The sequence below is a fragment of the Culex pipiens genome, chromosome 1 (genome assembly GCF_016801865.2).
Source record: "Culex pipiens pallens isolate TS chromosome 1, TS_CPP_V2, whole genome shotgun sequence".
Lineage (NCBI taxonomy): Eukaryota > Metazoa > Arthropoda > Insecta > Diptera > Culicidae > Culex > Culex pipiens.
The window spans coordinates 108,171,789-108,198,948 of record NC_068937.1 but is presented as its reverse complement, the minus strand read 5'-3'; the positions used below and the strand labels follow the sequence as shown (position 1 = coordinate 108,198,948).

General features: G+C 36.7%; 1 protein-coding gene across 7 annotated transcripts in view; it reads right to left on the bottom strand.

Annotated features, from left to right (window-relative positions):
* Positions 1–27,160, bottom strand: part of LOC120423418 (homeobox protein prospero) — a 126,995-nt gene that overhangs the window by 6,283 nt on the left and 93,552 nt on the right. For all 7 annotated transcript variants that reach the window (XM_052710516.1, XM_052710512.1, XM_052710519.1 and 4 more), the window contains one exon: positions 1–27,160. This exon is cut by the window's left edge and continues 6,283 nt beyond it. In XM_052710516.1, coding sequence (XP_052566476.1) covers positions 26,981–27,160 — 180 coding nt within the window. In that variant the 3' untranslated portion in view covers positions 1–26,980.

Genomic DNA, 27,160 nt, shown 5'->3' with positions numbered 1-27,160 from the left:
TTTGTTTTTACGAGATGTTTTCTGTTGTTGTTTAAATTTAAACAAAGACCTAATTCGAAAGTAATAACAGAATCAACAAATGAGATGCAACAGAACGTAGTTTTGCAGAGACCTTTCTGTGTTCTTCTTCGATTAGTTTTTATACAAAATTGAACTAAGATTATTTCGACTACGAAAGTGCTTTCGCACGCGTATTTGGTAACTGATAGCTTCAGAGTCAATCAAACTGTAACAAATTAGAACATAATTTACGTTAATCTTTTTTTTTCTTTTCATACTACACTCAAACAAAAGCTTGTTAAAACTATATCGTTATGTTTGTCTCCGTTATTTTCCACTCGCGATCTCAGACTTTACTAATCTGAGCCCATTCGGTCGTTCGGTTATGGCAATATAGGAATAATTAAAAGTTTATAGTTGGTATGCATTAAAATTTTTCTGTTTGGAATTACTGATTACAATTCTGCCTGCTTGTAAACAGTTTAAAACTCTCCTTCCGTTCTTCATACTTGCTTAAACACCGGTTTTCATCATCATCTTCTTCATCTTCGCTTTTTTTGCCTCTTCTTGATAAGTTTTTGGAAATTTTTCTTTCATTTTTGAGATTTGTGTGTGTTACAATCGTTTCGCATTCATTTACTTGTTTATTAGTAACGAGCTTGTGTTCTGTGTTCTGTGTGTTCTGCTGCTGTTGTTGTTGTTTTCCTCTAGGATTCTTTTGTTTTGTTCTGCTGCTGTTTTTATAATGAGGATAAGGTTCTTAACTTAGAAAATGCGTCTAAAACAATAACATTACATTGTCGTCCTCGGACGACATCTCATCTCGGGTCATAAATGTGTGTGGGAGTGAGTATGAGATTCGCACTTTTGCGTGAAAAAGAAACAAAACTCAATTGTTTGATTACAAATGGGTAATAGAATTGGTAGTTGGCTTATAATACTTTATAAGATTCGTGTGTGTTCGTAGATTGGTTGAATAAGTTTTCTTCTCTTAGTATGCGTTATTTATTTGAGTACTACTTGCTATGCTTTTCTCGACTTTTGGTTGGTTTTTAAATGTTTATTTTGTTTTCCCTTACTTTGCCTTGCCAGTCCATAGAAATGGTTGTTGACTTTCTCTCTGTTGTCTTTCACATTGTCAGAGTGTGATTTTTGTTGTGTCCTGGTAGTTTTACATAAATGACAATCTGTGAGAGTATATCATACTTTTTTTTGTTTTTTTTTTTTTTGGTTTTCTGTTTTACTTTCACATAGTACGTAACAGTACAATTTTGGATTTCCGTGTTTTCTGTTTGCATATTTATCATGTAATCTTACGTCTATATTATTATTTTTTTGGTTGACATAGTACATACGTCGTGTTATTTCTAAAGTTTTGTTACTGTCGCTTTGTGGATGTGTATGTGTGAGAAACAAAAGAGCCCGGTTTTACTATTGCATGCAGTTTGAATGATTTTGTATTTTTTGTGGTTGTGGTTGTGAATTTTACTTAACAACTCAGAAAAACAACACCGGATCGCACACAAACAGTCGCGCATTTTGGTGGGGCGAGAAGTCTATTAAAGGGCCCGTTTTTTTATTTATTTTTTACTCTCTTTTTTTGTATATAAAACTTATTTATTTACTTTTCATTTCGTAAAAATCAACATTTCATATTTTTATTATTATTTTTTTTCTTGAAGGCACTTTAGATCGGACGTAGTGGCCCAAGTGTGTGTTGCCGTGTTTTGGTTTTAAAAACGTTTTTTTTCTTTTTTGCTGCTGCTGCTTTTGGTTTCTTTCAATTTTGATACTAATTTTGACTCGTGGTTGTGACTGTGTTGCTATTGCAATTTCGCTGCCAAACGTGAATGGTTGAAACGCCGATTGCCGGAACGTGTTTAAAAAAGCGCGCTTTTCGCTCCAGAATTGCTGCCACGTGCGCCTTACTTTGCGTACTTTTGCTCGGCCCCAACTTTGGGGTGGGCATCAACGTGAAGTTGCTCGAAACGATTAGTTTACCTTCAACATTTATGCTTTAAAAAGGGCGTAACCTCCGAACTTTAACAAACAGCTCAGCGAGATGCGTGTTTGAACGTTTGGTTTAGCCCTTTTGCAAAATTTAGGTCGATCAAATCGAGTTCACGCCGCCCTTTTTCCGCGCACACGTGGCGAACAGAAAACTCAAAACTTTAAACTCTTTTTGGTTTTATTTCTTTTGATTGCCTTCATTGTTGACTATTGCGAGAACGGTTTTGGATTGTGTCAGAGATAAAAAACATGGCTATTTCAGTTTTGAGAATGCTCGACCGTTTGTGTGGGTACGATCGCCAACTGAACTCCGGTTGTGTGTGTTGTGACTGCTGTCGATCTTTTGTTTGTTTTTGTTTTGGTTTGTTGCTATTCATCATTGAAGCTATTATTTCGTCAAAATGATCATGAAGAGTGTTGTGCTGATCACACATTTTGCATCGCATCATTTTCGAAGGTCTCGGTACGACTGTGATGTGCAAAATACATTTTTTGTCGAAACATTATCTCAATTTAGTGTGTATCTTACCAATAGACAAGTAGTTGATTTCGTGTGTAATTTGCGTGATTGATACTTTCGTTTCGAATTTTGAACCATTTTACTGTTGAGTGACATATTCTCTAAACCGGGAGAATTACATCCGAAAGTACGAAGCCAAAGGTGCTATTTTGAATCGAAATTTGAAAAAATCGAAGGGACTTTTTGCCCGTGATTGAGTGTGATTGTATTAAAGTTTTCTATGATGATAAAATGATCATTTTTCTCTTGAAATAAGCTTTAAACCGCTTTGAAATGATCCTCAATTAATTTTTTTCTCAGTGTAACACTTTTGCTGAAGATTGAACTGTTAAAATCTGATAGGCAGACTTGAAATCTGACTTTTCTATTCTCCACTAGAGGCGTTCCAGATTCGGTTAACATCACTGCTGTCAAAACATTGATATTTTGACTTGAAACTGTTAGGTAAAAAATAAATTGGGTGGTTTTTCTCCAAAATGGTTCAGTTTATAACATGGATTGAAAAGAATTTCTTTATGCATAATTTTTCAAAAGTCTGTAGTGTCATTGCATAAAAAATATATATCTGAAGCCAAATCTCGAACGAACTTTTTCCACTTGTTACTACAGGCTAGTAACTTGGTATAGTTGACAAAACATGAATTTGTGTCACAAAAAATTTGTTAGTTTCGTCGAAAATATTACCACACTCAACCAACGCAGCTGTTGAAGGCAATCCCTTCCGTTGTCAGTCAACTGGTTCAATGAATTTTGCTAGCATCGGAAAGATTTGGAATTTGGTCGAAAAATTTCCAATTTAACCAAGGTAACTAAACGCCAACATTCTCCAATGTTGCGAACTTGAAATCGCGCACCTTTTAACTGTTAATTTGCGCTTCCAAACATTTCATAATCATTTTTCGAAAAATAATCCACTTTCAATTATGAATTCCTAAAGAGTTGTAAACTCAATCGTAAACGACTCTGGAAACTAAAAGTGTACAAATGACTCGCTTCTAAACAGAGGAAGAACTTCCGACCGGGAGCCGGAACCGGATCCTCCGCAGCCGGAAGTCCTTCAACAGTAAAGTCGTACGTGCGTCGCGAGGTCAACATGAGCCCTCCCGAAAGAAGTGGGGACATGCTGACTTGTGGCGCATTTTTGATGGTGGCATCCTGTAAATCATAAATATCAAAGATTATTTCTCTGTATCGGTGTGTTTGTGTGTGTGTGTGTGTGTTTGTCCGCTTGAATTGTTCACCTGTGTGTGTGTAGGTGTGTGTTTTGTGGTGAAAAATATGGCAAGAGAGAAAACGAACCTGTCGCCTCTCTCACCGTTACAATTAACCAAAAACCAGTGTATCAACCAAGGATAATACAGAACTAAAACGTCTCTTCCAACGGGCCATGGCAGCCCGGAAAGGGACATCCCAGGCCGCACGTGGCCCGTCGTGCTTTTAATCTTTCTGCCGGATCCGAAAGTGTTGAATTTGCCTGTTTTGTTCGCAAACGGTTGTCAACGAGTTGACGGGGTTTGCTTGCTTTATTTTTTAGAAATAACCGCTACCATGACTATTTTCTGAATTTTTCTTTGTTTTTTTTTTGCTCTTGGGATTAAATTACAGATCTGACTTTTGTGATTAAGTATACCATGGTTGGCATTTAATTATAATAAATTTTCCAGAAAGTCTTCCTTTCCTCGGTTTGGCTTCCAACAATTGTACATATACTACATCCCACAATCGAAAAAAGAACTTTTGCAAGTCTTTTCGTTATCCCTCATTTAATTATTATGATTTTTTTTATTTGTATTTAACACCCATTGACGTACCACGTCAACTGGGCTTCTCGATGTGCATCAACCAGAATGCATGTGTTTCTGTTTGCAATTTGTCTCCTTCATGTTCCAGTGTTACTCTTTTTCTCCTTCTTCTTCTTGTGCTCCTTCTCTTTTCTACTCAGTACAGTGAAAGTGTATGTGTGTGTGTTTTTTTTATACTCGCCGTTTTGCCCCTTTTGTTTTGTTTTGATGTTGTTTGCTGTTTGCTTGTGATCTTCTTTATTTCTCAGCTACGTTTTCGATCTTTACTTCGTCTCCCTCTCTCTTTCTCTCTGCTTTTTCTTGTTAAAATCTCTCTGATACTTAGAATGATGTACTAAATAAAGCTTAAAAACAAAACAAACTTGCTCCTAGTGCGTTTCTCCACCTTCTTCTCCGCAGCTTCGTCAAACTACGCTCCCATTGTGTCTGTGAGTTGTCGAGCAGCAAACATGTTGCACTGCAGTTGCAGCAACCAGGTGGCGGAAACGGTTGTGCAACATGTTTGCTGGCTTGGTTTGCTTTAGTTTTCGGGTTTCCTACTTGCGTTCGTGTGTCAATGTCAGTGTATTTGTTTGTGTTCGTGTTTCTTGAAAGATGATGCTTTTAGAATTTTTGTTTTGCTGCCAAACGTTGCGTTCACTATATTGTTTGTTAATTTTCTAGGATTAAGTCGAAATTGAAACAAAAAACATCAAAGTTTTTTTCGATAAAATAAAAAAAAAGTCTGTGAACTTTAAACGAAAACAATACATTCCGAGAATACGAACTTTAAGCGTTTTCAAAAATATCGAACAACATCAAATTCATAAGATAGCTCAAAACTCTTTGCTCGATCTTATGAACAAAAGCTATAAATCGTACAATTGTCGCGTGTTTTTTTTTTCTCCACTAAATTGCGTATTGGTTACAATTTTACTTCGATTTATCAGTTTGCTTTTATTCAGTCGTATAGCAAACCATCACACTAGTAGGATTTTTATTAATTTATTATTCTTTATTTTTGCTTATTCACATGGTTATGACGCATTTTTTTTTGCAATCATGTACTTTTTGTATATAAGAAAATATAATTTAAGGCAGATTTTGGTAAAAATTACACACAATTGGTTTTGTTTCTTTTTGTCTTCTTTATGTTTAGATTTGTTTCCTCAAAATTGGTTTAAATGTATGTTTTCCGTTTTGTTTTTGCTTTAGATTTAATTATTTACTCTTATTTACTTCTTTTTGTTTTCTTTTGCTTCTCCATACTTTCTCTTTAAAGATAAGGCGCGAAGGTGCTTCAAATAAGCTTGTACTTTTTTCGTGATATTTTTTCTTTAGACCGGGAATCCCAAACATTGCCGAGAACGTGATATTTCACTTGTTTCTTTTTGTTTTGTTGCTTTTCAACTGTTTTGTTTTCGTTTGTTTTTGTTTTTATTTAGTTGCTTTTTTCCTAGTGATGAACACAAAGTCAAAAAATTGTCTCCAAAAGTTCCGAAAAATTAGCGCTGTCCGAACCAAATACTATCCTTTGCATCTTCGAAAATGCTTAATGTTGTGTGTTTGCTCGTCAAATTTCTTATTTTTTTCCTGTGGTATATTGTCGTTTCCAGTTGGTTTGTTTTTGCTAGTCTAAACTGTATTTTTTGTGGTTAGTATTTTGTTGTTACTGGTTGGAATCTGTAACTGAGGAGTAAATTAATCGATTCCAAATCATTTCACAAAGTGATGCCTTGCTGCTTGAACGATGTAGTTGTTCGATTTGGTTTGGGACAGAACCTGAAGTTGTCAAAGCTCCCGACATTTTAGCTTTGATCAAACTCGTTCTGCTTCAGTCTGTCCCATCTCCTCTTTTTTGTTTTTGTTTCCTGGTAGCGTATTTTTGATTCAATTTTGACAATGTTTTCGTTCGAATTTTGCCGACAATTTAAATTTTGAGTTGTGTGTTAAATTTTGCATTTGTTTTTGACAAATTAACTGTAACTGTTGAATTTTGAGTTGAATTTTGACCGCCTATTTGTTGTTTTTAGTAGCTTGTTTATTTGTTTCGTTTTGTAAGCACCCTTATAGAAATAATAAGGAATGTCCTTTCATATCTATTGCTGTATATCTTCTTTTCCAGGTGTTTCCATGCTTCTTCTTATCTTCCAGATGTTGACCTTTCTCTTTCCATGACTTATCTTCGCTGATGTATCCTTCGGAATGGGTATTTGCTGTACCTATTCCGTTTCAAATCTTAGTAAATGTGTGTGCAGTTGTGTGTAAATCAACTAAATCTGTTTAATGTTAATCAAATGTTTTCCCAAAAAAGAAACGACTTAAAATGATGAATCTTTCAAAGCATTGCCCTGACGATTCATCATCTTGAAAAATGTCCGGTAAATGTTATTTCTTAATAGTTTTCCAAAAAATGGCCAAAACTGTTACTATCTCTGTTAATCTGTTTTTGTGATGTTTGTTTTAAAATATTAGACAAGCGAACGATTCCCCAAAGGGAAAATTTCGCATATCCAATTCAAAAGATTTTGTTTGTAAACAATATTAGAAAATCATACAATCAAGTGGTTTGTTTTGAGCTGGATGTTGTGCTCCCATGGATGTTGTTTTATAAGTTGTTCGATATATTCCTTCTTTTTTTTGATTTTGGTCATTCCTACTTTGTTTTATCTACAAATCAATTAACCAAACATTTGCTTTACTTTGAATAAGATTGATTGAAATTTGTTCATTTTCTGTGTTTTGATTTTGCCTTGTTTCTGTTTCGTATATGTATTTGTGTTTGCTGTTTGCTAGCAGTAGTAAGCTAGAAAACCAGAAAACTGTTCTCACTAAAATTGCATCAGATCGAGCGTGGTTCGCTAGCGATGCATGACCCTGTGAAAGTGCTGGCAAACCGAGATGTCAGTGTTTTCGCTACTCCCCACGGGTGGCAGCACCGCGTCGCACTCGATAGGTCTGAGACTGACAGCACGCGTTCGATCCTCCAGCAGATGACAGTGCTGAACAGTGCTGACGGTGGTTGGCAAGTTGCGTTGTTTGGTGCATCATTTGCCGAATGCTTGATGTTACTCGAGAGGATCGAGGGCGAGGGTCTCTGGGCCTAAGGTGTGGCTAGGAACCATTCGATTCGCAATCTTTGGCGATGTTTGATGTCAGCTTTCGGATTTGCTTGCGATTGGATCTTAATAACTCTCGTTCTATTAATTTAATCCTAGTTTTTTTTTTCAAATTACTACAAGTAAATATGGCATTCACTCATAAAGATCTACAACTAGTACACATTAACTTAGCTTGTTAAAATAACTATCAACTAATGTAAAAGTTTAAGGACTTGCAAGTTATTTACTTTACAAAAGAGCAGCTAAGCTGCGACAAATCAGGTTGGGAAAAAAACGAAACGTTCATCCTAGTTCTTGTAAGGATCTTACAGAAACTTTTCGACAAAACAAAATATTGATACAATTTTCACTCAACAGTTTCCTATTGATGGTTTGGTTGATGTTGGCGTTGTGTGGGAACATAAACATACAGTTTTTTTCTTTTTCAGATGCATTCAGTGGATTTCCTCTCACTGGCTGGTTTTGCTTGATTTTGCTGATCCGAAAGATTAAACTGAGTCTGGCTCAACCTTGATTTTGGTAGAATGCTTAAACCAAGTTTTGATGGTGTTGTTTTGAAAACTTATTCGTTCGACCTTTTTAAAAGTGTGTGTCAAAATGTATGCTCGTTGCAGCAATTGTTTTGTAAAATCCCACCAAACAAAAGCTATCTTTCTTTGCATGTAACTTAGTCATCTGCTGTATGGTATTCTTTGTTGAGCCGACTTTTACTGTAGTTTTGGGTTTTTATGTTTATATTTTTACAGATTTCTCACTGTTGGAGATTTAAATCAGGTTCAAAATAGTTAAGAAATCCAAACGCAAATAATTACTTAAAATGATATCGTTTTGGTTTGATCTTCGTTCTTACTAATAATTTTAATATATTTTTCTTACATGTTCAATAGGATTTCACTTGATTTGACGTTACTTTTTGTTTTAAATTTGCTTTAAAATATATAATAATTTGAGGTAGATTTTAGATTCCACGAAAAAGTAGATAAAAATATTGAAACTGTAAAACGCAACTATAACACTTCAAATTAGCAGTTTTTGTTCCTTTTCGTATTTCCTAACTGTTCAAGACGTGTTCGTGTGTTTGTGACGTTTTGGTTTTCTCGAGGGCTTTTTCGTTGAAACTATTTTTTTCTTTCTTTGAACATGACAAATCGAACTGAACGGGAAACGATTCTCTAAAACAAAACGATTGATGTTGTTTTTTGTTGTTTATTTGCTGGGACTGTCACAGTTGTTTTGACAATCTTTTTCTCTCGCTTGCATTGAGCGACTGTTTGCATCTTTGTGTTTGTGGAGCTGTGCCAAAGTGACAGCATGGTTTTGCCTATTACAGCTCGGATATTGCTGTTTATTTTATGATTTTCATTGTTTACTCCTTCGGTTTGTTTATACCCTTTCATGGTGTATTTGTTGTTGTTTTTGTGTTGTGCTTTCAACAGTGACGGCACAGTAGGATGCTGTGAGATAGTCTTACCGACAGTCTCTTTATTTCTATTGCTTTCGGGGGTTGCACAGGGCAGGGAAGTCAAAAGGCGAGCCCCCTAGGTCCTTTCAGTTGGTGCCCCAGTTCCAGGAAGGGCGTTACGCACTCGAACCCCTATTCCACTGTGGCTCCCATTGTGGTATGGGAAAATGATTGCTTCCGTTCGATAGATTCATATACTTAACTTGTTAGTGTTTTGCTTATGCTTTCACATTGCATGCTGCTGGTTTAAATGTGTCTTTGTGTGCTTATTCATCTGTTTAATATACGCATTGTTCTGCCTCGTACCTAGGTTGAACGCTGCGAGCAGCAACACACAGCGCATACACTCGCTACGAATTGCACACACACACCAAGCCGCACTCACGCGCTCATAAACACTAGCGAGCGCGCGCCCCGTGGCGGAACGCTAGCTGTCAAAGTCGCGGGGTCGCGTTTGTTGTTGCAGCACCTGTTGTGACACACGGCGTGGTAAGAAATGCGCGTGCACGGGCCGAGAGAAACGTCAACCCCTGGCGGCTTTGTTTTTGTTTGCCTTGACAGCTGCCTTGACTAGCGCTGGAGGGTGATTGCCGTGGCGGTGGCTCGAGCTGAGTGAAGCGCGCCCAAAGTCGGTGCTGCCCACCAAGTGTCCCACCTTTGCTTACACACGTGTCTGTATATGTGTGTGTTATCTGAGTGGTAATGTACAAATAACGAAAATCCTCTCCTTTGTTACAATGCTGTTGTTGCTGTTGTTGTTTTTGACACACTTTGTATTGGGTTGATCTTGGGAGCTGATCGAACCAAAGGTCAATCGCCAATAGTTGACCTTTTGGCAGACGTGGCGTTCCACCCCTTACACTGGAGCTCACACATTTACGAAAACTGTCCATTTACACGTAGCTATTTGCTGTTGGTTTGAGTGTGTGTGTGTGTGTGCGAATGTGGGTAGGGATAAGTGTTCTGTTCTTTCTACAATCGATTGTCTGAAAGACCTCAACTGCTGTTGTTGCGTTCTTTCAGGGAGAGATTCTCGCGAGGGGGTGTTCGTTCTTAACTATATTTTCAGTTTGGTGACGGTGTGTTTTCGAGTGATTATAATTGTTTGGAAACGGTTGGCAGACGAAAATCTCATGAAACCATGTGCTATTAATGTTTTATTAGGGCTTGTCGTCCGATGTCGGACACGGTTTGCTGTCTGGTTTTGTGTTCTCTTCGTATTTAGTTGGTTTTATTAAGGTTATCAATGTACAAGGATGGCTGATTCTACCTGTTTGTTTCAGCAGAAACAGGCGGCTGTGTTTTAAAATTTTTCTACATTTCACATCCAATCTGATTATTAAAACTGCTAGATATACCTAAAACTGATCGTTAACACTAAAATGATGTCTGGCTTATCTTGTTTTACCCACTTACATTTGATTCAATGTATTTTACTTTTACTTGTGTACGCTAAATTTGATTTGTTTCGGCTTCAATTGTGTGTATTGTGATTTTTTTAAGTTCTCTGTCTTCCTCCAATTATGACTATTGTAAATTTTCATTTTGGTTTGTTTTCTTACTATTTTCTGTTTAAAAATATCGTTTGTGTTATTGCAATCGAAAACAAGATTGTATTGTTGAAGTTGTAATGTGTAAAAGTTTTCTGGCACTATTGTTGAAATTATTATTGATTTGAAATTGTTTCTATTTCGGCTGTGTGTGCAATGATTTTGTTTTGCTAACGGCGCTTGTAGATTTCTTTCATTATGTTTCGTTTTGACTTTTGGTTTTGTTTGTATTTTTTGTTTTTCTTTTTTCTGTGGTAAACATACAATAGGAAACTCAAAAGTGTTTCCCTTTTTTTTTTCTCCGTTCAGGAAATCTAACGCAAAAATTCCTAACACGTGTGTGTGCTCGGAATTCAACAAAAAATCTTCTTTTTTTCGTTAGCTGTAACAAGAGATTGACATCCAAACGGTTTGTGGTTTGTGTTGCTGAACTAAAAAACTTTGCGCAGCTCGGTGGTGGTGAAGGTAGTTTTGTGTTTGTTAGATTTTCTCACAAACTATTTCTCCAAGCTATGATAACCTTGGCTAGAGTAGTCACGTAATCTTGATGGTCTGATAAGGGTTACGGTTTACTACATGTTTGCTCCAATTTTGATTCTGTGAAAACGAGCCGGTTAAGTTGGCAATAGTTACTTCATTTTGAGGTTATCACAAGTGGGATTAAGTTTGAGTAATTTTTTCATACAAAAATCGTATTTTTTTTGTTTGCCTCATTGCTTTATTTGTGTGAATTTGAATTAAAAACAATTCGATATAAAGTTCAAACATTCTAATTAAAATTATAGTAACAGTGGAGTTCAGATTGCTTATTAATGTAAAAAAAGAACTTTTAAAATTAATTATTAAATTTTGTAATTGTGGTCTTTTTTGACACAAATAATCTTGTTTGGCAGCCATGGGGACTGTAGATGATTTATCGCAAAATTTCGACTAGTTTATTTTAATAAGAATAAAAATAAGTGATCAAAAATGGATCTCTGGCATGCCTTTTATCGTTGTATGTTAAAATTAACATAGTGTTTTAGAACCCTTTTGTGAAGATTTAAGCAATATTGTTCTTTAAATCAGCGTAAATTTTTTCATATTCTTTTGTCAAATGCAAAAGTTGAAAAGAAGTTATTCTTTGAAAATCACTTTTGCGGTAGAAATTGGCTGATAAAGATTTTTCCGGAAGAACAAGCTTTTTTATTGACTAAGTTATAACATGAAACCTCGGTAAAGCATTCGTGATATTGAATTGTAGAATCACAAACCTTTTTTATTGATTTATCAAAATTGGAAACATTTCATTTCATTGTGAAAAGCTTATTTGTAAGCTATTTAAAAGTTCAAAATTTTCTTGTTCATGGACACATAAAGCTGAAACAAACAATACCACAATAGTTGAAGCAATTATTGGGTAAAATATTCTCTAAAACATCTTTTCTGATCCAGGAATTTAAAAAATAACAATTATTAAAAAGTATCCTAAATGAACACAAGAAAATGCTTTCAAATATTTTTTTTTCTTCAATAAAATAATCAAACATTTAGATCAATTTGCAGTGTTTCATATTTTTTTGGAAATCTGGCATTTTTTTTAAATTTAATTTAGTTTTTAATCTGAATAAACCACATTTATTAGCCGTTACAGTTTCAATATGATTTTTTTATGTAAAACATAGCTAAAAAGATTACAAAACTGTATTAGAAATGCGAAAAGAACAAATTGTATTTTGTTTATTTACCTTTTAAACAAATCTGAATTGAATTGATTTTTTTTTAATTTATAAATTTGAGAAATGTTACACAACGATTAGTGTTCAAACTATGAGAATGATCGAACAATTTTTCCTTAAATTTTAAAGTCCAATCCGTGAAAGAGAAATCTTTCTGCATAAAAATTAAGTCACTGGATAATTTGAGGAAGGCTGAGTTGGTGTCATTTGACATAAGTTTTAATAATTTTCTTTAAAAAAAAGTCGAGACCTGTCCCAAATGATTAATACAAGAATAATTTTGCAAGATGTACAATTTTTTCTATATTTTTGAATAAAAAAACAATTTTTGAATCAGTCCAAGGTTTAATGATCTGGAAACACTGTCCTGAATAGCCGTGATTAAAGGTAACTTTGTGGAACTATTCATTGTTATGATTTTTCTAAAATTGATGAAAATCACTTCCGGAACTACTTCTGAAAATTGTTGTTTGGTTTCTTAATGAAAATCCTATCAAATTTATCATGAAGGCTGATGATCTGGCAACACTGCCATTATATTAAAAATATTAAGATCGTTGAAATGCTATATTTTTCAATACATTGATTTCATAATTATACGTTTTCAAAATTGTTTTAGATTCTGATATTTAAATGGTACCAAATTTAAAATACGTTGCTTGAGCATGTTTTTGTAACATTTCCCAAAATGTAATTTCGACCTCGAAAGTTCCCATTCCCGATCGATCAAAACCCATTTTGCACCACCACCGAGCGGTGAATATCGCCGAATATTAAATTTTATCATTCGTCCACACTCTGGTTTGACCTTTTCTACTATTTTTCTTCGCTGAGACTACCGAGCAACGTGCGTCACTCTCCACCACTTGTGTTTGCTGCAATGTTGTTGTTGTTGATGTTGTTAAACTCCGTGTTGTTGTTGTTTTTGTTTGCTTTGTTTTGTTGCTGAAACTTCTCTGTTCGGTTGTTCTTCTCTGGTGGCTGGTAGAATCGCTTCGGAAAACACCAAATTTACTGTAACTGTGCTGCAGAGACAAGAAATGTTCCGCACTTCCGGGCAGATGGCGCTCGCCGGAAGTGCCTCTCTTCTTGGTTGACTGTTTGCAAATTGATCGATGGTTAGATCCAGGACGAGTATACATGTTTTCGTGGGGGGCGTTGACCGTGGATGGTGTGGTCACCCCCGCACGGTTCTTGTCCAGTGGGTTCCGACTTGAAGCACGCGGTTGTTGTTGTTGTGGTTGCTCCGAGGTGTTACGCGGAGGGCGGTACTTCCGTCGGGAAAACTCCTGTCAATGATTGGTTTGGACGTAATTTTTTTCGATTGATGGATGTTCGAAGTACATTTCTTCCTAAATGAGGCAAACGTTGAAGTTTGAAAACTGTAACTGAAGATTTTGTTGTGTTGAGATAAATCTGGATTTGTTGGCCACTCTCCGGCTGCTTCGCGGGCCGAGGAGAGTGACCACGTTCTGGTCACTATTCTAACTGTGGCTGTAGTATCACAAATATTTTGCCTGCGCGGGGCAAGCTTATTTGCTGCTTTGGTGGCTTCACTGTGGTTCTGTGTTCCATTTACGGTTTCAAAAATAATAATGTAACATCCCTGTTGGTACTGTACGTTCGATTTTGGCAGATGTGGCCCTAACGGGGGCAATCGGGGAAGTGCTCCCAGCCGAACACATTCGGGCGCGAGGTGCTGCACTCTAGCGTAGGTCACTTTAGTTTCGAACGAAATGTTGAACACAAGTTTGGTGACAGCTCACCGAAAGTGGCGAATGTCACTCAATTCGATGCGGAAAGTAGTTCAAGGAGCTAAACTGATTTTTAAGAGTTCTGAAGATTTTGTTCTGAAATTTAAATTTGTTAATTTCCGTGAAAACTTGCAACCCTGCGCTTGACAGTTGGCGATGTCAAACATTCGCTACCTTTAGCATAACATATTTTGAACGCGTTTGACAGTTCAAGATAAACAATGCTGGAGGTAACATGCTTGACGTCGTGGACTGTTGACGCTAGGTTGATAATAAAAGTTAGCTTTATATTTTTGTTCTGACACATTCCAACTTTGAATTTGTTCTTTCAACACCATCCCTGAACTACTTTCAACATCGTTAATATTTTTGAAAGCTTGTCCAGATAGTTCGGCCACCGCAAGACTTGTCAACACACGAATGTCTCATCAAGCCCTGCGGTGGCCGAAGGCGGTAAGACCCGGTTCGAACGCTGCAAACGTCATTGTTAGAGTGCGTTCACTGGCCCAAAAACGCGCTGGTTTCGCAACTTCCCCGTGCGGTTCGCCAAGGTGGCCACGTGGTTAGATATTTTTTTTTTATGGGTTCAAACGTACAGAGCGGCTATTTCAACTGAACTGGCGTAATCGTTAACTGAATCCGGTTTGTTTTTTTGTATAATACGTAAATTTTGTACGTGTGCACGGTGGCTGTTTGCGGTTTTGGGTTGAATTTTGACGTTTTGTATTTTTTTTCCTGTTTGGGGTTGTCCAAATGTGAGTGCGTTCGAATTGTCTCAAACCAACAGCGACCAGGCGCAGTACAAATTTTCCATATTTTTTCAACAATTTTGTTCTATTGTGCTATTATGTGTAAACTTATATGTTTTGTTTGTATAAATATATATATATTTGTCTTGGTTAGATTCTTTTGTTTTCTTCTGTGTACTCTTGTAACTTACTCGTACTGTATAAATATTTGCTTTTGCTTAGATTTGTTTGTTTTATGTGTTGTGTTTTTTTGTTTTTGTATCCGTATCACTCGCGTAGAGCTCGTCTTTGTTTCTTGTTTCTGCGTGTGTGCTTCTGTAATTTGGTGTATATATAAAAACATTTTGTATATAAAATTTCAATATTAAACAGCGAATATTCGCAAATATTTGTAAAAAAGAAGAACAAGGAAAAGTAAAATATATATTTGTGGTTGATATTCATTCAGCTCTCGCGCCTTGACTGCTGCCAAAGGCCTGACCTCAATGAATACGTTTGTGTTTGGCTTATGTTTTACTCTTCTGCTCTCGCTTTCTCTCTCTTTCTATCCGCTACATTCACGCTTCTTGTCTCTTGTATTGACTTTTCTGTAGCTCTTCTACAGTGTTTCTTGTAATTTAATGCTTTTTACCTCATTAAATATACCTTTTTTCTTTTGTTTTGTCTAATTAATTACTTTATTAGTATATATAATATATATCTGATCACATTTTTAACAGTCTGCTGAGTGTTTCCTCTTGTTTTAAGAAGTGGATTTACGTGTTGCCTTTTTTTTGCTTGATTTTTTGTTTCTGTTTCAGTTTTGCTGATTTTTTTGTTCGCTTATCGGCTGGTATAAGCTGCAATTTGTTGATTCGTCGTCAGTGTTCGCGCATATTTCTATTTTTTTCATTATGATGTTTTGTTTTGTTTTTTTTTTCTTGCTTTGGTTTTGGAAAAAGAAAATCGTTGTCAAATAAGGATGCTTAATGGTAAAATTTACGGATTAAGATTTTATGTTGTTCAATATATAAACGACTATATATTTGTGTGTGTTTGTTCTTGCTCAATCATTCTGTTGCTGTTCTCTCTCTCTCACTTTCTTTCCGGTTATTTGAATTCCGATTATGTGTTTGTTAGTTTCATTTTCGCTGGAATTTGGTTACGGTTGGTTTTTTGGTTTTGCTTAAATACTGCTTTTTTTGTATGGTTGCATGATTTTGTCTGTGTAATAAGATTTGTATAAAAATATAAATATATCATCTTGTTTCATTAATTACTATTGTTTGCTTCTGTACGTTAATATATTATTATTAAAAAATTGTTGTGTTGTACTTTAAATTATTCCGGTTTATTTCAGTTTTTGCTTTTATCTGTGTGTGTTATTTCATCGATGGGCGTGATATTGCTAGTCTTGGCTAGGTCCCGGGGCTCGGATCGGGACGGTTACGGAGGATCCCCAATCGAAGAATTTCATATGTACAATACAGGCTTACAACGGTATTTTTGTGTTTACAAAATGTGCCTTCGACTGAGGGTTTCCGCTGGGGGGTGTTTCATTTCAAGGGACGGTGGACGGGGACACTTCCGGGTTGGCTTCGGGACCATCGAGACTGGTAACATCGCACCGGTTTGGTTTGGTTAGTCTATTGCAAATTAAATGGAAAAACTTTAAAAACTTTCTTCGTCTCATTTAATCCGTATTTCTGTAAGTTTTTCTTTAATTTCTGATGTTAGATGGTCGTTTTTTTTGGGGTTTCCGGACACTTTTCCGGGCGCGGTGGAACTTGCCCCAAAAAGAGGAAAAGTGTCGAAAAATTGATGCTTTTACAGGTTGTTCATAAACAGATGTTGTTGGTTCTGTTTGATGCTGTTACAATTGATGTTGCTATTGTTGTTGTTGTTGTTGTTGTTGCTGTTGGTTTGAGTGAAAAATTATGAGAAATAAAATTGTCATTTGTATTGTCTTGTAAAACATACGACCAAAACTATCGAGCACGGTTCGCCCCCAGGTGACGGCGAACCTCGGATTGCGGATGACCGATAGGCCCGGCCGTAATTTTCCGGTTTCTATTGCAAACTAAAAACTTTGTTCAATATACTGCCATCCAGTAGCTGCAGCTGAGGGGTGCTGTCAGACGAATGGAAATATATTTTTTACTATTGCAAAAAATAGAAGTGAAAATTTGTTTCGATTATTCGTATAAGATGTTGTTCATATTGTTTGTTGTTGTTTTTTGTTTTCTTTTTCCAGATGTTGCCAGCGTCTTTCTGACCTTGTGATGTTGTTCTACTTCACTCCTTCCGTGATTAGATTTGTGATGTTGTTATATCGCTGATGGTTGTTTTGCTATAGATGTTAGGTATATATATCAACAAATTTTGAATTTTGCTTCGGTACTGGTATTTCGAGAGCATTGTTCTGTTTTGTTGTAAACACTGTGAAATTTTCCGAAAAATTTCTAATGCGTGACTGTTACTTAGTTTATATTTGTTATGCTTTTTTTCTGCTAAAACTGAGGATGGTTACTCAACTGGAAATGAAAAAATTGCTATTCGTTGAACGATGAAAAATTATTCCAGTGTATTTTATATGCTCTGAGCAGATTTACCGATCCGACTGTGGTGTGACTTAATTTGCGCGCAAAATTTTGAATTTATTCAGCACTTTCCAATACCAGCTCCAAATCCTGCTCCGAAACGCGTCCGTGACCGTCATAAATCTGCTCAGCAATCTGTATAAAATTCTATTGTTATTAAAACCAAAAAGTTCGTTCGATTCGTAACGGTTTTTTTAAAAACTGGAAATCATAGTGTTCATATAGGAAACCAAAGGTGATCTTCGCAACAAATCATTCGATTCGAAATCAGAGGTTTCGTGTTTCCAGAGATAACCACGTTCGAAACGAGATGGTTGTCCGCTGGGAAATGCTTCTTACTGGTATTGTTGAAGGAAACTCAAAACTAAACAACTCAAAATCAGTTATTACACATTGATCCGGTTTATCCTGTTCTGAAACGTAACAAAACTGTTTTAGTTTGCCTTGATTTGATACTTTTGTTTTGCTTGTTTTCGTATACTTTCGTGTCTAAATTGCTTGATTAGCCGCGGGCTCGGGTTTTGCGACGCCCTTTTTTTTCGTGATCTTGATGGTTTGTTTCAACATTTAGCCAGACTGTTTGAAAAGTGATTCGCCAAACGATTTTCTTCATTTAGATATTTTTGTCAGTAATGTTATTTATCATTTATATTCAAATAAAAAGTGAACCGCCTTTTTGTTTGGTTCGAGATTTTTGTTTTGTTCTGTTTTGTTTATATTTGCTGTTCGTTCTTTGTGTTAATTTTTGTGATCAGATTTTTGGTTTTGTTTATAATTTGAAATTGTATTTTAAATGTATCATTTTCATTTTTGCATTAAATGTGTAAGTGTATGGGTTGCGGCACCCGTCAATGGCCGACACGTTGGGATCTAGCTCGCAAAAGGGGTAATGTTAGTGTGGATTGTGAGTATTCAAACAAATGCCCAACATGCTGAATGTGAACGCAGCGAACTTGCACCGATTTCCCGGATCGTTCGAGAAGTGGAAACCGCTAGTGTGCCAAGCCCCCAGGCTCGCCCAGCATTATCTCCGTGAGTGTCCCCCTTCCACCGGGTGGGCGGGCGGGACCGGAAATGGGTGGGTCAGAGCCTGGTTCTGCTCGACACTTTTTAGTTGGCGGAACCCCTCGAACGGAACTCTCCGGGCTGGTTTGCACGTTGTGCAGCTCAGTTCATTGTCGGCCATTGGCGGCTCGCGGAGTTTTGCTTTTTTTAATATTACAATTTTTATCGCTTTCGATTTGCTTCTTTTTCGTTTTAACTTACTTATTAAAACGAATAAACTATAAGGTAATTAATAAATAATCAATATTCAGAATAATTAAAATATCATTCAATGCTTTGAAAAGTTTATACAGATTTTTTTGTGCTTTTTTATTTTTTTTTCTCTCTCTCTCTTTATAATATTAAATTCACTTGAATATTCATTTAGCTTCGCTGTAGTGTCTAATAGCTTTTCACCAAATGTTCAATACAATTATCCAAACATGACTTGATGTTGTTTTTGAAACTAATCGTTGTAAATCGTTCAATTTGGGATGTTAAATTTAGCGCGCGAGCCTAAATGCGTGATGAAAACTAAAATGGAATTTTCTTTACAAGTTAATAATTTTGCATACAATTTTGAATCTTCTTTGAGTCGTGATATATACGTACATTTTCGATTTTATATAGTTTTTTTTTTGCTTTGTTTCATTCTTCATTCTTTCCTTCCAATTAATGTGAATTTTACTCCTTTTTAGTTTTCCGACTGCTCAATGGAATTGTTCAAATTGTTTCTTTAATTTTGTGTCTCATTTGCTTCATTGTTTTTTCTTGTTCGCATGTTTTTTCATTCGATTCTGATTAGTTTTTTTTTTACTTCTTTTGTTTCCGTTGGAAAACCAAGCAGCGCATTGATCTTGTTATTTTTTTTCAAATTCTCATGCTGTTTGCCATTTGGCAGCTGCTTGCAATTTTTCACTGATAAATTTTAACAGAAAAACTTATGAAAAGAAAAATCTCTTCCACTGTTTCCAACGTTCTGTGGTAGATTTACGGTTCCAAGGAGTCTCCTTGTTTTGACTGTTTTTTGTTTTGTTTTGTTTTTATTACATGTTTTCATATATGAGTTTGTTTTTCCATTGTGCTTCTCGCTCTCTGCTCTGCTAGAAAGTTAGAAAAAAGTTTTCATTTAGTCATTTGCTGCGTGTGGGTTTCATGAAATTTTGTCTTTTGTTGTATGCTTTGCAAGTGGGTTTGATTTCTGTCTGTTTTTATATTTTTTGTTGTTTCCATACAATTATAGCACGGTGGTTGTTATTTGTTCGCTTGTTTCGTCTATTTATTGCTTTATTCTGCTGCATAGAATTGGCGATTAGGGGGAAGTTAGATTGGTTTGTCTCTATACAATGGTGTATGTTTTGCTTTTTTTTTCATTTCATCATCTGTAAATACAAATACTGATTATATATGATTTATTTGGCTATTTTACTTGAATTTGAATCTGTAATGATAATTAAGGATTAGTATTACTTGCTATTTAGTTTTCTGTCAAAATTAAAACAGTTTTTTCTTCAGCGTTATATGAAAGTATCGAACGGTTGCACCATTATTCCCTGAGTTCGTTATATGAAGTTTTATGTAAGTCTAGTTCGGTTAATATTATTCTGTTTTTTATCCCATTTGTGGAGTCATTTACGCCACTCTCTGATCTATTGTTTTGTTTGTTGTTAGTAATCTGGTAATCCTGCTTCGGAATAGTTCTATTGCGACGACTATTGTTATTGTTGTTGCTGTTGTTGTTGTTGTTGTTGTTGTGTCATTAAACTTTTCTTAAAACCTTGTCAAACGTAGGTCTGGAATGAAATCGAGGTGTATGCGTCCGAAAAGATTCTTGATATTGATTTGTTTCCTCCATTTTGGTTTAAACTTAGCTTAGTAGAACGATGCCAAACAGTTTCTAAAACGGGTTTCTTTATAACACTCTGAAAAATCTTGCTCAAACATAACTGCGTATGTTGCTGCTGTTGTGGTTTGACGTGTTGTTGCTTGTTGTTGTAAGTTGGCTTCATGTTGTGCTTTAAGCTTCTTCTATTGTAATTGTTCCACTGTAGCTTGTTTTATGGATATTACTGTAAACTGTATTGCGTTTGTTGCTTTTACCAAAATGTTTTTTTTTTAGTTGAGCGTTCTTCGACTTTATAAAACTTGCTGAAATTGTTTGACTTCGAAAATAAGATTACAAACCCTCTTTGCGTTGAGCAGACCCTCGCAGTGAATTGCGACTCGTGAATGTTTCAAACAGTTTTGCTGAGATCCTTTGACGGTCCCGATTTAATTCAAATAAGGATGTTCGTACGAAGTTAACTATTTTCCACATTCTTTTGTGTCAATGCTGTCAAAAAAGCCAATCGGGAACTGTTAATTCAAATCAATTGTATGTGTTATTAAATATCATTCATCGTTTCCATTCTATTGTTGTTTAAATTAAGCAAACTTCAATTGCCTCACAATTCACTTTCACGATTGTCTGTCCCACTTTTGAGCGGTTGTGCAAATTAAAATCGTCTCCCTAATTAATTGTTTTCAGCTTCTAGAAATGTCATCTCTGCAAAGTAACATTTTTGCTGATGCTGCGTTAACTCGTGTACGTTATGGGTGCTTCCGGTTTTTTTTATCAACTCTGTGATTTGCGTTAAAATCAAAATTTCAAATCACTCTTAATCAAACCCATTTCTTTACACTTTTTAAACCAATAAAAGTAAGCATTTCTACACCTATTTCTGTGCAATAATGTTTTCGTAATTGAACTCGAGTAAGGATTTTTTTTTTCTCCGCGTGTTGCACTTTCGCGCAACCTTCACGTCGATAATGTTCTGCGTTACCAAAGAAATTCCCGCCGTGTAACACGCGTACAAATTCCACCACTTAAACCAAATGTTGCATTTGCAGAAAAATGTTGCTGTGGTGTCACATTTTTATTTCTTTTCACTATTGTACATTTTGTCGTTTGAATTTGCTGGCAGATTTCTTTTCCGTGTATTGAGTTCGTATTCTGGAGATGCGCCTACGGGTAGGCAACCCGTGCGCAGCTGGCACGTGGTTGAACTTGTGCGCGCGCGTGCGTTACGGGCGTTACGCTCGCTTTGACGTTAATTGAGTGTACAAAAAATAAGTTTGGAATGTGTTTTTTTGCTCCGAGAATTTCACGAAACGGAATTTTACGTTTGCGTTCCTGAAAATTGAGGAGAAATTTGGAAATCACTTACCTTTTTGCGGATGATTTTTTTTGCCAATTGGTTACCGATTTGTGAGAAGTTCAAGGAGAGTTTTACTCAAAGAGTTTTCGTTTACAAGAGATAAGAAATACAAACGGAAAGAAAAATCGTTCCCAGACTTAAACTGGCTTATGTTGCACTGCAGTTGCGCCAACAGTTGTGTAACTTTTTTTTTCTGTCAAACAACCGTTGTAGAAACAACTGTGCAACTTGTTCACCAGTTGAGGGTCATCCAGATTCCGGATCGATTTCTGCGCGCAACCGAAAAGTCGACATGCCTCAAGCCCGTGTCCGCCGCGGTCGAAACGGTCACCTCGCGCGGACCATCTCCCGGAATAGCCAAACCGCGGTGTTCGTATGGAACCGATTCCCAATGGGCTCGCCAAGCTTCCGTGAATCCGTCCGAATGGATGAATAAAACGGGCGCACGCGTTCATCGCTTCTTCCGGAGAAATATTAGTTGTTCCCGGGAACCTGGCCGGAACCCGAAAGGGACAGAAATCAAAGTGCTGCTCAACCCGGCCTGCTCGGGGCGTCCTGGTGGAAGGTGAGGATGGTCACTAGAGGGCACACCGTCGAGCCGGAGGCCGGTTCCGGAGCCGTGGTCGTTTCTCGGCCGTCCACGAAGGCTGGTCCACGATGGTCGGAACCGGGGGCAAAGTTGTGGACCGTGATGAAAATCGCGCAAAATCACAGAACTCCACAACTTTGGGGTTCTCGGGGCAGCATGGGCGGCGCGGTGGAAATGTCGGGCACGCCGATGATGACCCGAGTGTGGAACGGCGCGGAAAGTGGACCCGGAGCAACCGGTGGCCACGCGACAGTTGGGTGGGTGCCAGGTCTAGGCGAGCATCCTCAGAGTCAGAACTGGGACCCTGAACGGTCGGCATTGGTGGGACTTTGGAATGCGGGTTTGACTGGAAGTCAAGGGTTCCACGAGTGCGGAGGCGTCTGTCCGTGGCGCAGCGTCCAAATTGAGCAGTCCTTCGGAACCAGTGAGTTATGGTTTGGTACAATTCAAATGCTGCGTTCAATGTTGGTTGATTATTGTTTATGAGAGTAGGCTATTGTTTGTTTGCTTGCAATACTATTGTTTAAAACACACTGATTATAAGAGTAAGTTATGTTCTGGTTTGAATAATGAAATATAATGTAACACTACCATTTATATTGTATTTGTTGTAAGTTGAGAGTTGCTTATGAACTAATGCCTTATCTATTTTCATTTATGCTGTTGTGTCTGTTTGTGTTTTGTTGCTGGTCACTGGTTCTCGAAGCGCTACGCCACGGCTTCCGGCGAGGACATTTTGGTCACCCATGGCGAGGTTCCGTTTCAATCCCGAGGTTCGGACCAAAGGCACTGTCGGTCATTTTACAGAATCGCTTGCATCCACTCGATTGCATCAGAATCTGTCAACCTGGTTCGCCTTTTTTGTTCGAAACCCAAAAACAAAAATATCAAACCATAACAAACAGAAGAATGCCTTTTCCAGTCAAGCCGAAAGGTTTGTCTCTTGGTCACCCTGGCCGAAACAGGTTTAAAACTCGTGTCGCGTGTCATTTGCCCCAAAAATGTTACGTGTTTCAAAAGGTTGGTGTGTTTTTTTTATTATTATTTTTTTGACTTTATATCACGTGCCTAAAAATATCCAAAATTTGTGTGTTTTCGTCCGCCCCGTCTTACTTATTTTAATTTTTCTTTGAGATACCGAAAGTTTAATTTCCCTTAATTTTTACTATCCCTCACCGGTCCGGAACCCCGCATACTTGAGCCCCCATTAACCCCGACAACTTCCAAAACTTTAACCAAAATCAATCCGGTTCATCCAAAACATCTCAAACGTCTCTTGTTTCGATCACAGTACTGCAGAGTTGAACGTTGCACCTAGCTAGCAAACAAGTTGCACAGTTGTTCGAGCAACCATTGTCTAACTAGAAAAAATAATGGTCACACAATGGTTGCTACAACGGTCGTGCAGCAAATTTGACAGTTGGGTGAGTGGCGTTACGGAAATTTTCTGTAACGCCTCACACGCTCGTCAAAAGGGGGTTGTACGCACAGCATTTATTTAAATCTAGATAGGAACCGCCGGGAGATTGCGTGGAAGTTTTGGATGGGTCCAGCTGACGATGTTCTGGAATTGGGGAGTGTCGACATCGCTGACTGACCCCGCCTGGGTTGTCCCGGACTTGGAGGAGCTATATTTTTAATATCACAATCTCAGTTACATTGTCGTTTAATTTTGAAGGCATGATATAAATATATTTTGTGTCTTTTTTTTTTGTTAGGATTGCGAACCATTGTGATTTTTTTTTTGAAAATTAAAAGATAAGCATAATGAACAGAAGTGAATTTGGAAGTAATCGAAGGAATAATTGCCAATTTTTCGGAAATCATAAAAATTTGGTGTGATAACTTTTCGTACGAGTAGATTTTATTATTTTTTGTACATTTTCCATTAATGTCAATAGTAATAATAATAATAGATACCTTTTTAATTCAGTTACAAAAATAACTAGCTTTTCTTGATACTCTCACCTCATCTTAAATAAATGATTATACATGGTTTGCTTTTTGCTTGTTTAAATAAATTTTCAATCCTTACCGTAAAGTGTTTAGTTCTAATTTATACACAAAATTTAAATTATTAGTTTTATTCGTTAGAAACGCGAAGTGATAGATTTTTTGAGAAAAGATTAATTCATCGAAATAGTATTTTTTCCTTTTTCAGAAACGACGTTCAACCTAATTTACATAAGACTAGGAAACTCACCTTAAAACGTGTTCAGATTGAATTATTTTGTTTTAATTTTCTCTTAGCAAGTAAATGTTAAATGATTTGCTGCGAATAAGCTAACAACTAGTCTGTCAAACCACCCCCTAAAATGTTAAGGTGGAGTGCTTCCAAATAATAAATAAACTTCAGTCGATAACGTAAAAGTATAGACTAGTGAACGATTGTTACTTAGCTGTTTCGATTTTGATTTGCTTTGGTATGGTTTTGTATTTTGCAAGGTGACGATTTTTCGTTTCGATTGGAATAATTGTTTCTGGAGAAAACTGTAACAATCTTTTCCCGGTTGTGATTGATCAGTTTGACTCTATTGTAGGAAATTTCATGGTGAAAATTGTTCTAAAGTTGTGTAGCTTCCGAATTCTAGAAGATTGTTACGAACTCGCAGAATCAGATCAGCCAATCGAAGCAAGAAATCATCTCTTACAAGCAGAAAGAAGCAACGTGAACTTGAAAATAAAATCATAAACATATCTTGCTTAAGCCCTAAACAATGCCACCCTAACATGCTAAAACTTATTTCCTCAGCACATCAAAAATGTACACTTTTTGCTTACTTTGTTCGCCTTAATTTTGAATTTATATGTCTTAAAAGTTACGAATAGTTATGTTTTTTGCTTGCTCAAATAGTTTGCGTATTTGTCTCACGCGGGTACGACTATTAACAATTTTTGTTCTTACCGAAAGAGTTTACTTTTTTGTTTGTTGTTTTGCTCCAAAGTTCGTTTCAAACGTTGCTTTTGATGCGAGATTTATGTGTGCGAGAGAATTTCCTGCCCATCGTCGTTACAGAGGCGTTACGCTCGCAAAAGTCAAACCCGACGGCGGACGTTACGCGTTGCTCGGTCGGTTGCGCACACACACTTTAGCCAAAACAGTGTGCGCAATCGGGATCGATTTAGCTACCCAGGAATGTTAAACCTAATATCGCCGAAAATTGCCGAAAAGTTTTTTTTTCTCGTTCTCTAACGCTGCCGAAAGTTGGGGACCGTTTCGCCCCCTTTGAAAACAAAAACAAATTTTGCTACCTAAACAGTCCAACTTGCAAAGTGGAGTAACGTTCGCTTTTTTTTTCTTTTTAAAAATTTAGATAATAACTTTGTACAATTTAAAATAAACAATAATTTATTACATCTGTCAAAAATATAATAAATAATATATACAAGATAAACAATTCGTTCTGCCCGGCCGGGGGTTTGCCGGTCGCGAACGTAACGGTGCGTAACGCCACTCGGTGTGCTGCGTGAAACGGGAGGCAATCTCTCTGTCACGTTTTTAAAAGATCTTAGCCTAAAATGTATACTTGCTTACATGTTTTGCTTCTAACGCTTCCAAAGGTTTAGTTTTGTTCGATTAAATAAGATCAATATTATTCGTTTTGAACTGAGGACTAAAAATTCAAACGTTTTTTTTTCTTCATCAATAATTACAATATTTTTATCCATTTTCACATGTTGTGGATTGGTTTGTGTTTTTCAGTACTCCTGAAATTTGCTCCCTCTCCCTCTCTCTCTCACTCTCAATCGCCCTAACTATCGCTCAACTTTCCCTAAATTGATTGTTTTGAGTTGCAATACAGTTTACTCCTCCTTACCCTCTTCTTTAAACTTACTAGTTTTGCACAGTGTTCTGCAACTTGTTTTCGCGATCCTCCCAGTTGTTGTTTGGAGTTTCTTGCTCCCAAAACGCTAAATCCTCTCTCGCGCTGCTCGCTGCTCTATCACATGCTGTTGTTGTAGTTGTTTCGTGCTTGTTATCTTTTTTTTTATGCTTTCGTTCACACTTTTCCAAAACACTCTCCAAATACGGGGGGTGAATCCATAAGTTGTTTCACGAAATTATAAATTTTGTTGCTGCTGCTGCCGCCGCTTCTTCGTCTTGATCTTGTCTTTGAGGTTTTTTGAGTTTTTTTTTTACATTAGATGTCAAACACTTGGGTTTAAATTTAGGCTTTGCATTAGCATAAATTTTGAGGTCTTTGTTCTGTTCACTAAATCTATCCGTAAATGTTTTTGTTTGTTTCTTTTGTTTTGCGTGTATTGATTTTAGATTGAACGATTTTTTTTTCGCTTTCGTGATGCTGCTGAGAGTGGTTTCGCTTGGTATTTTTTATGTTTTTTAAATTTTGGTTTGTCCAATGAATGGGTTTTTTCACTTTACGTTTTGTTTTTAGTTCGAAATGAAGGCCTAAACGCGAGTATATCGTCTATAAGTACTTGTTTCTATTTGTTTCACTGTTGTTTTCGCTTGCTGTTGTAGTTGCTCGGTTTTTTGGACGTAAGCACACTACATTATAGGAACCACAAATGTTGTTACTTCTTCAGTTTTTTCTCTTTTCGCTTAATAGTTCTTTGTTTTGTTTTTTGTTGTTTGTGTTTTCGTTTTGCTTTTTAAACAATATATTTATACTTTGTGTTACTTTTTTTTTCTCTAAAATTAAATTTCTTTTTTGCTTTAAATTTGTTTAGATAACAATTTTGTATAATTTGCTTTAAATTTATAATTAATAAAGTAACTTTTTATCTTTTTTTTAAATTTATTATTAATTCTTTTTTTCCCTCAGTAATTTGGTTTATTGATTTCGGTGTTTGCAGGTTTCTGGTGTTGGCAGCGCGGTTTCGGTGTTTGCTGCTGGGTTTCCTCACTCCTCCAACAACTTCTCTCCCTTCTTCCTCTCTCTCTTATTCCAACTGTTCCAGGAAGTTGGGAGACTTGAAATATTCCGGCACAGGATCATCCAGCCGAGAGATGATTTTGTAAATCGACTTCTTCCACGACTGCTCGGTGTCCTTCCCGCTCTGTATCGCGCGGAAGAACTCTCGCAGCGTCTGCTCAACGACGTATCGGAAATTTTGGGGCAC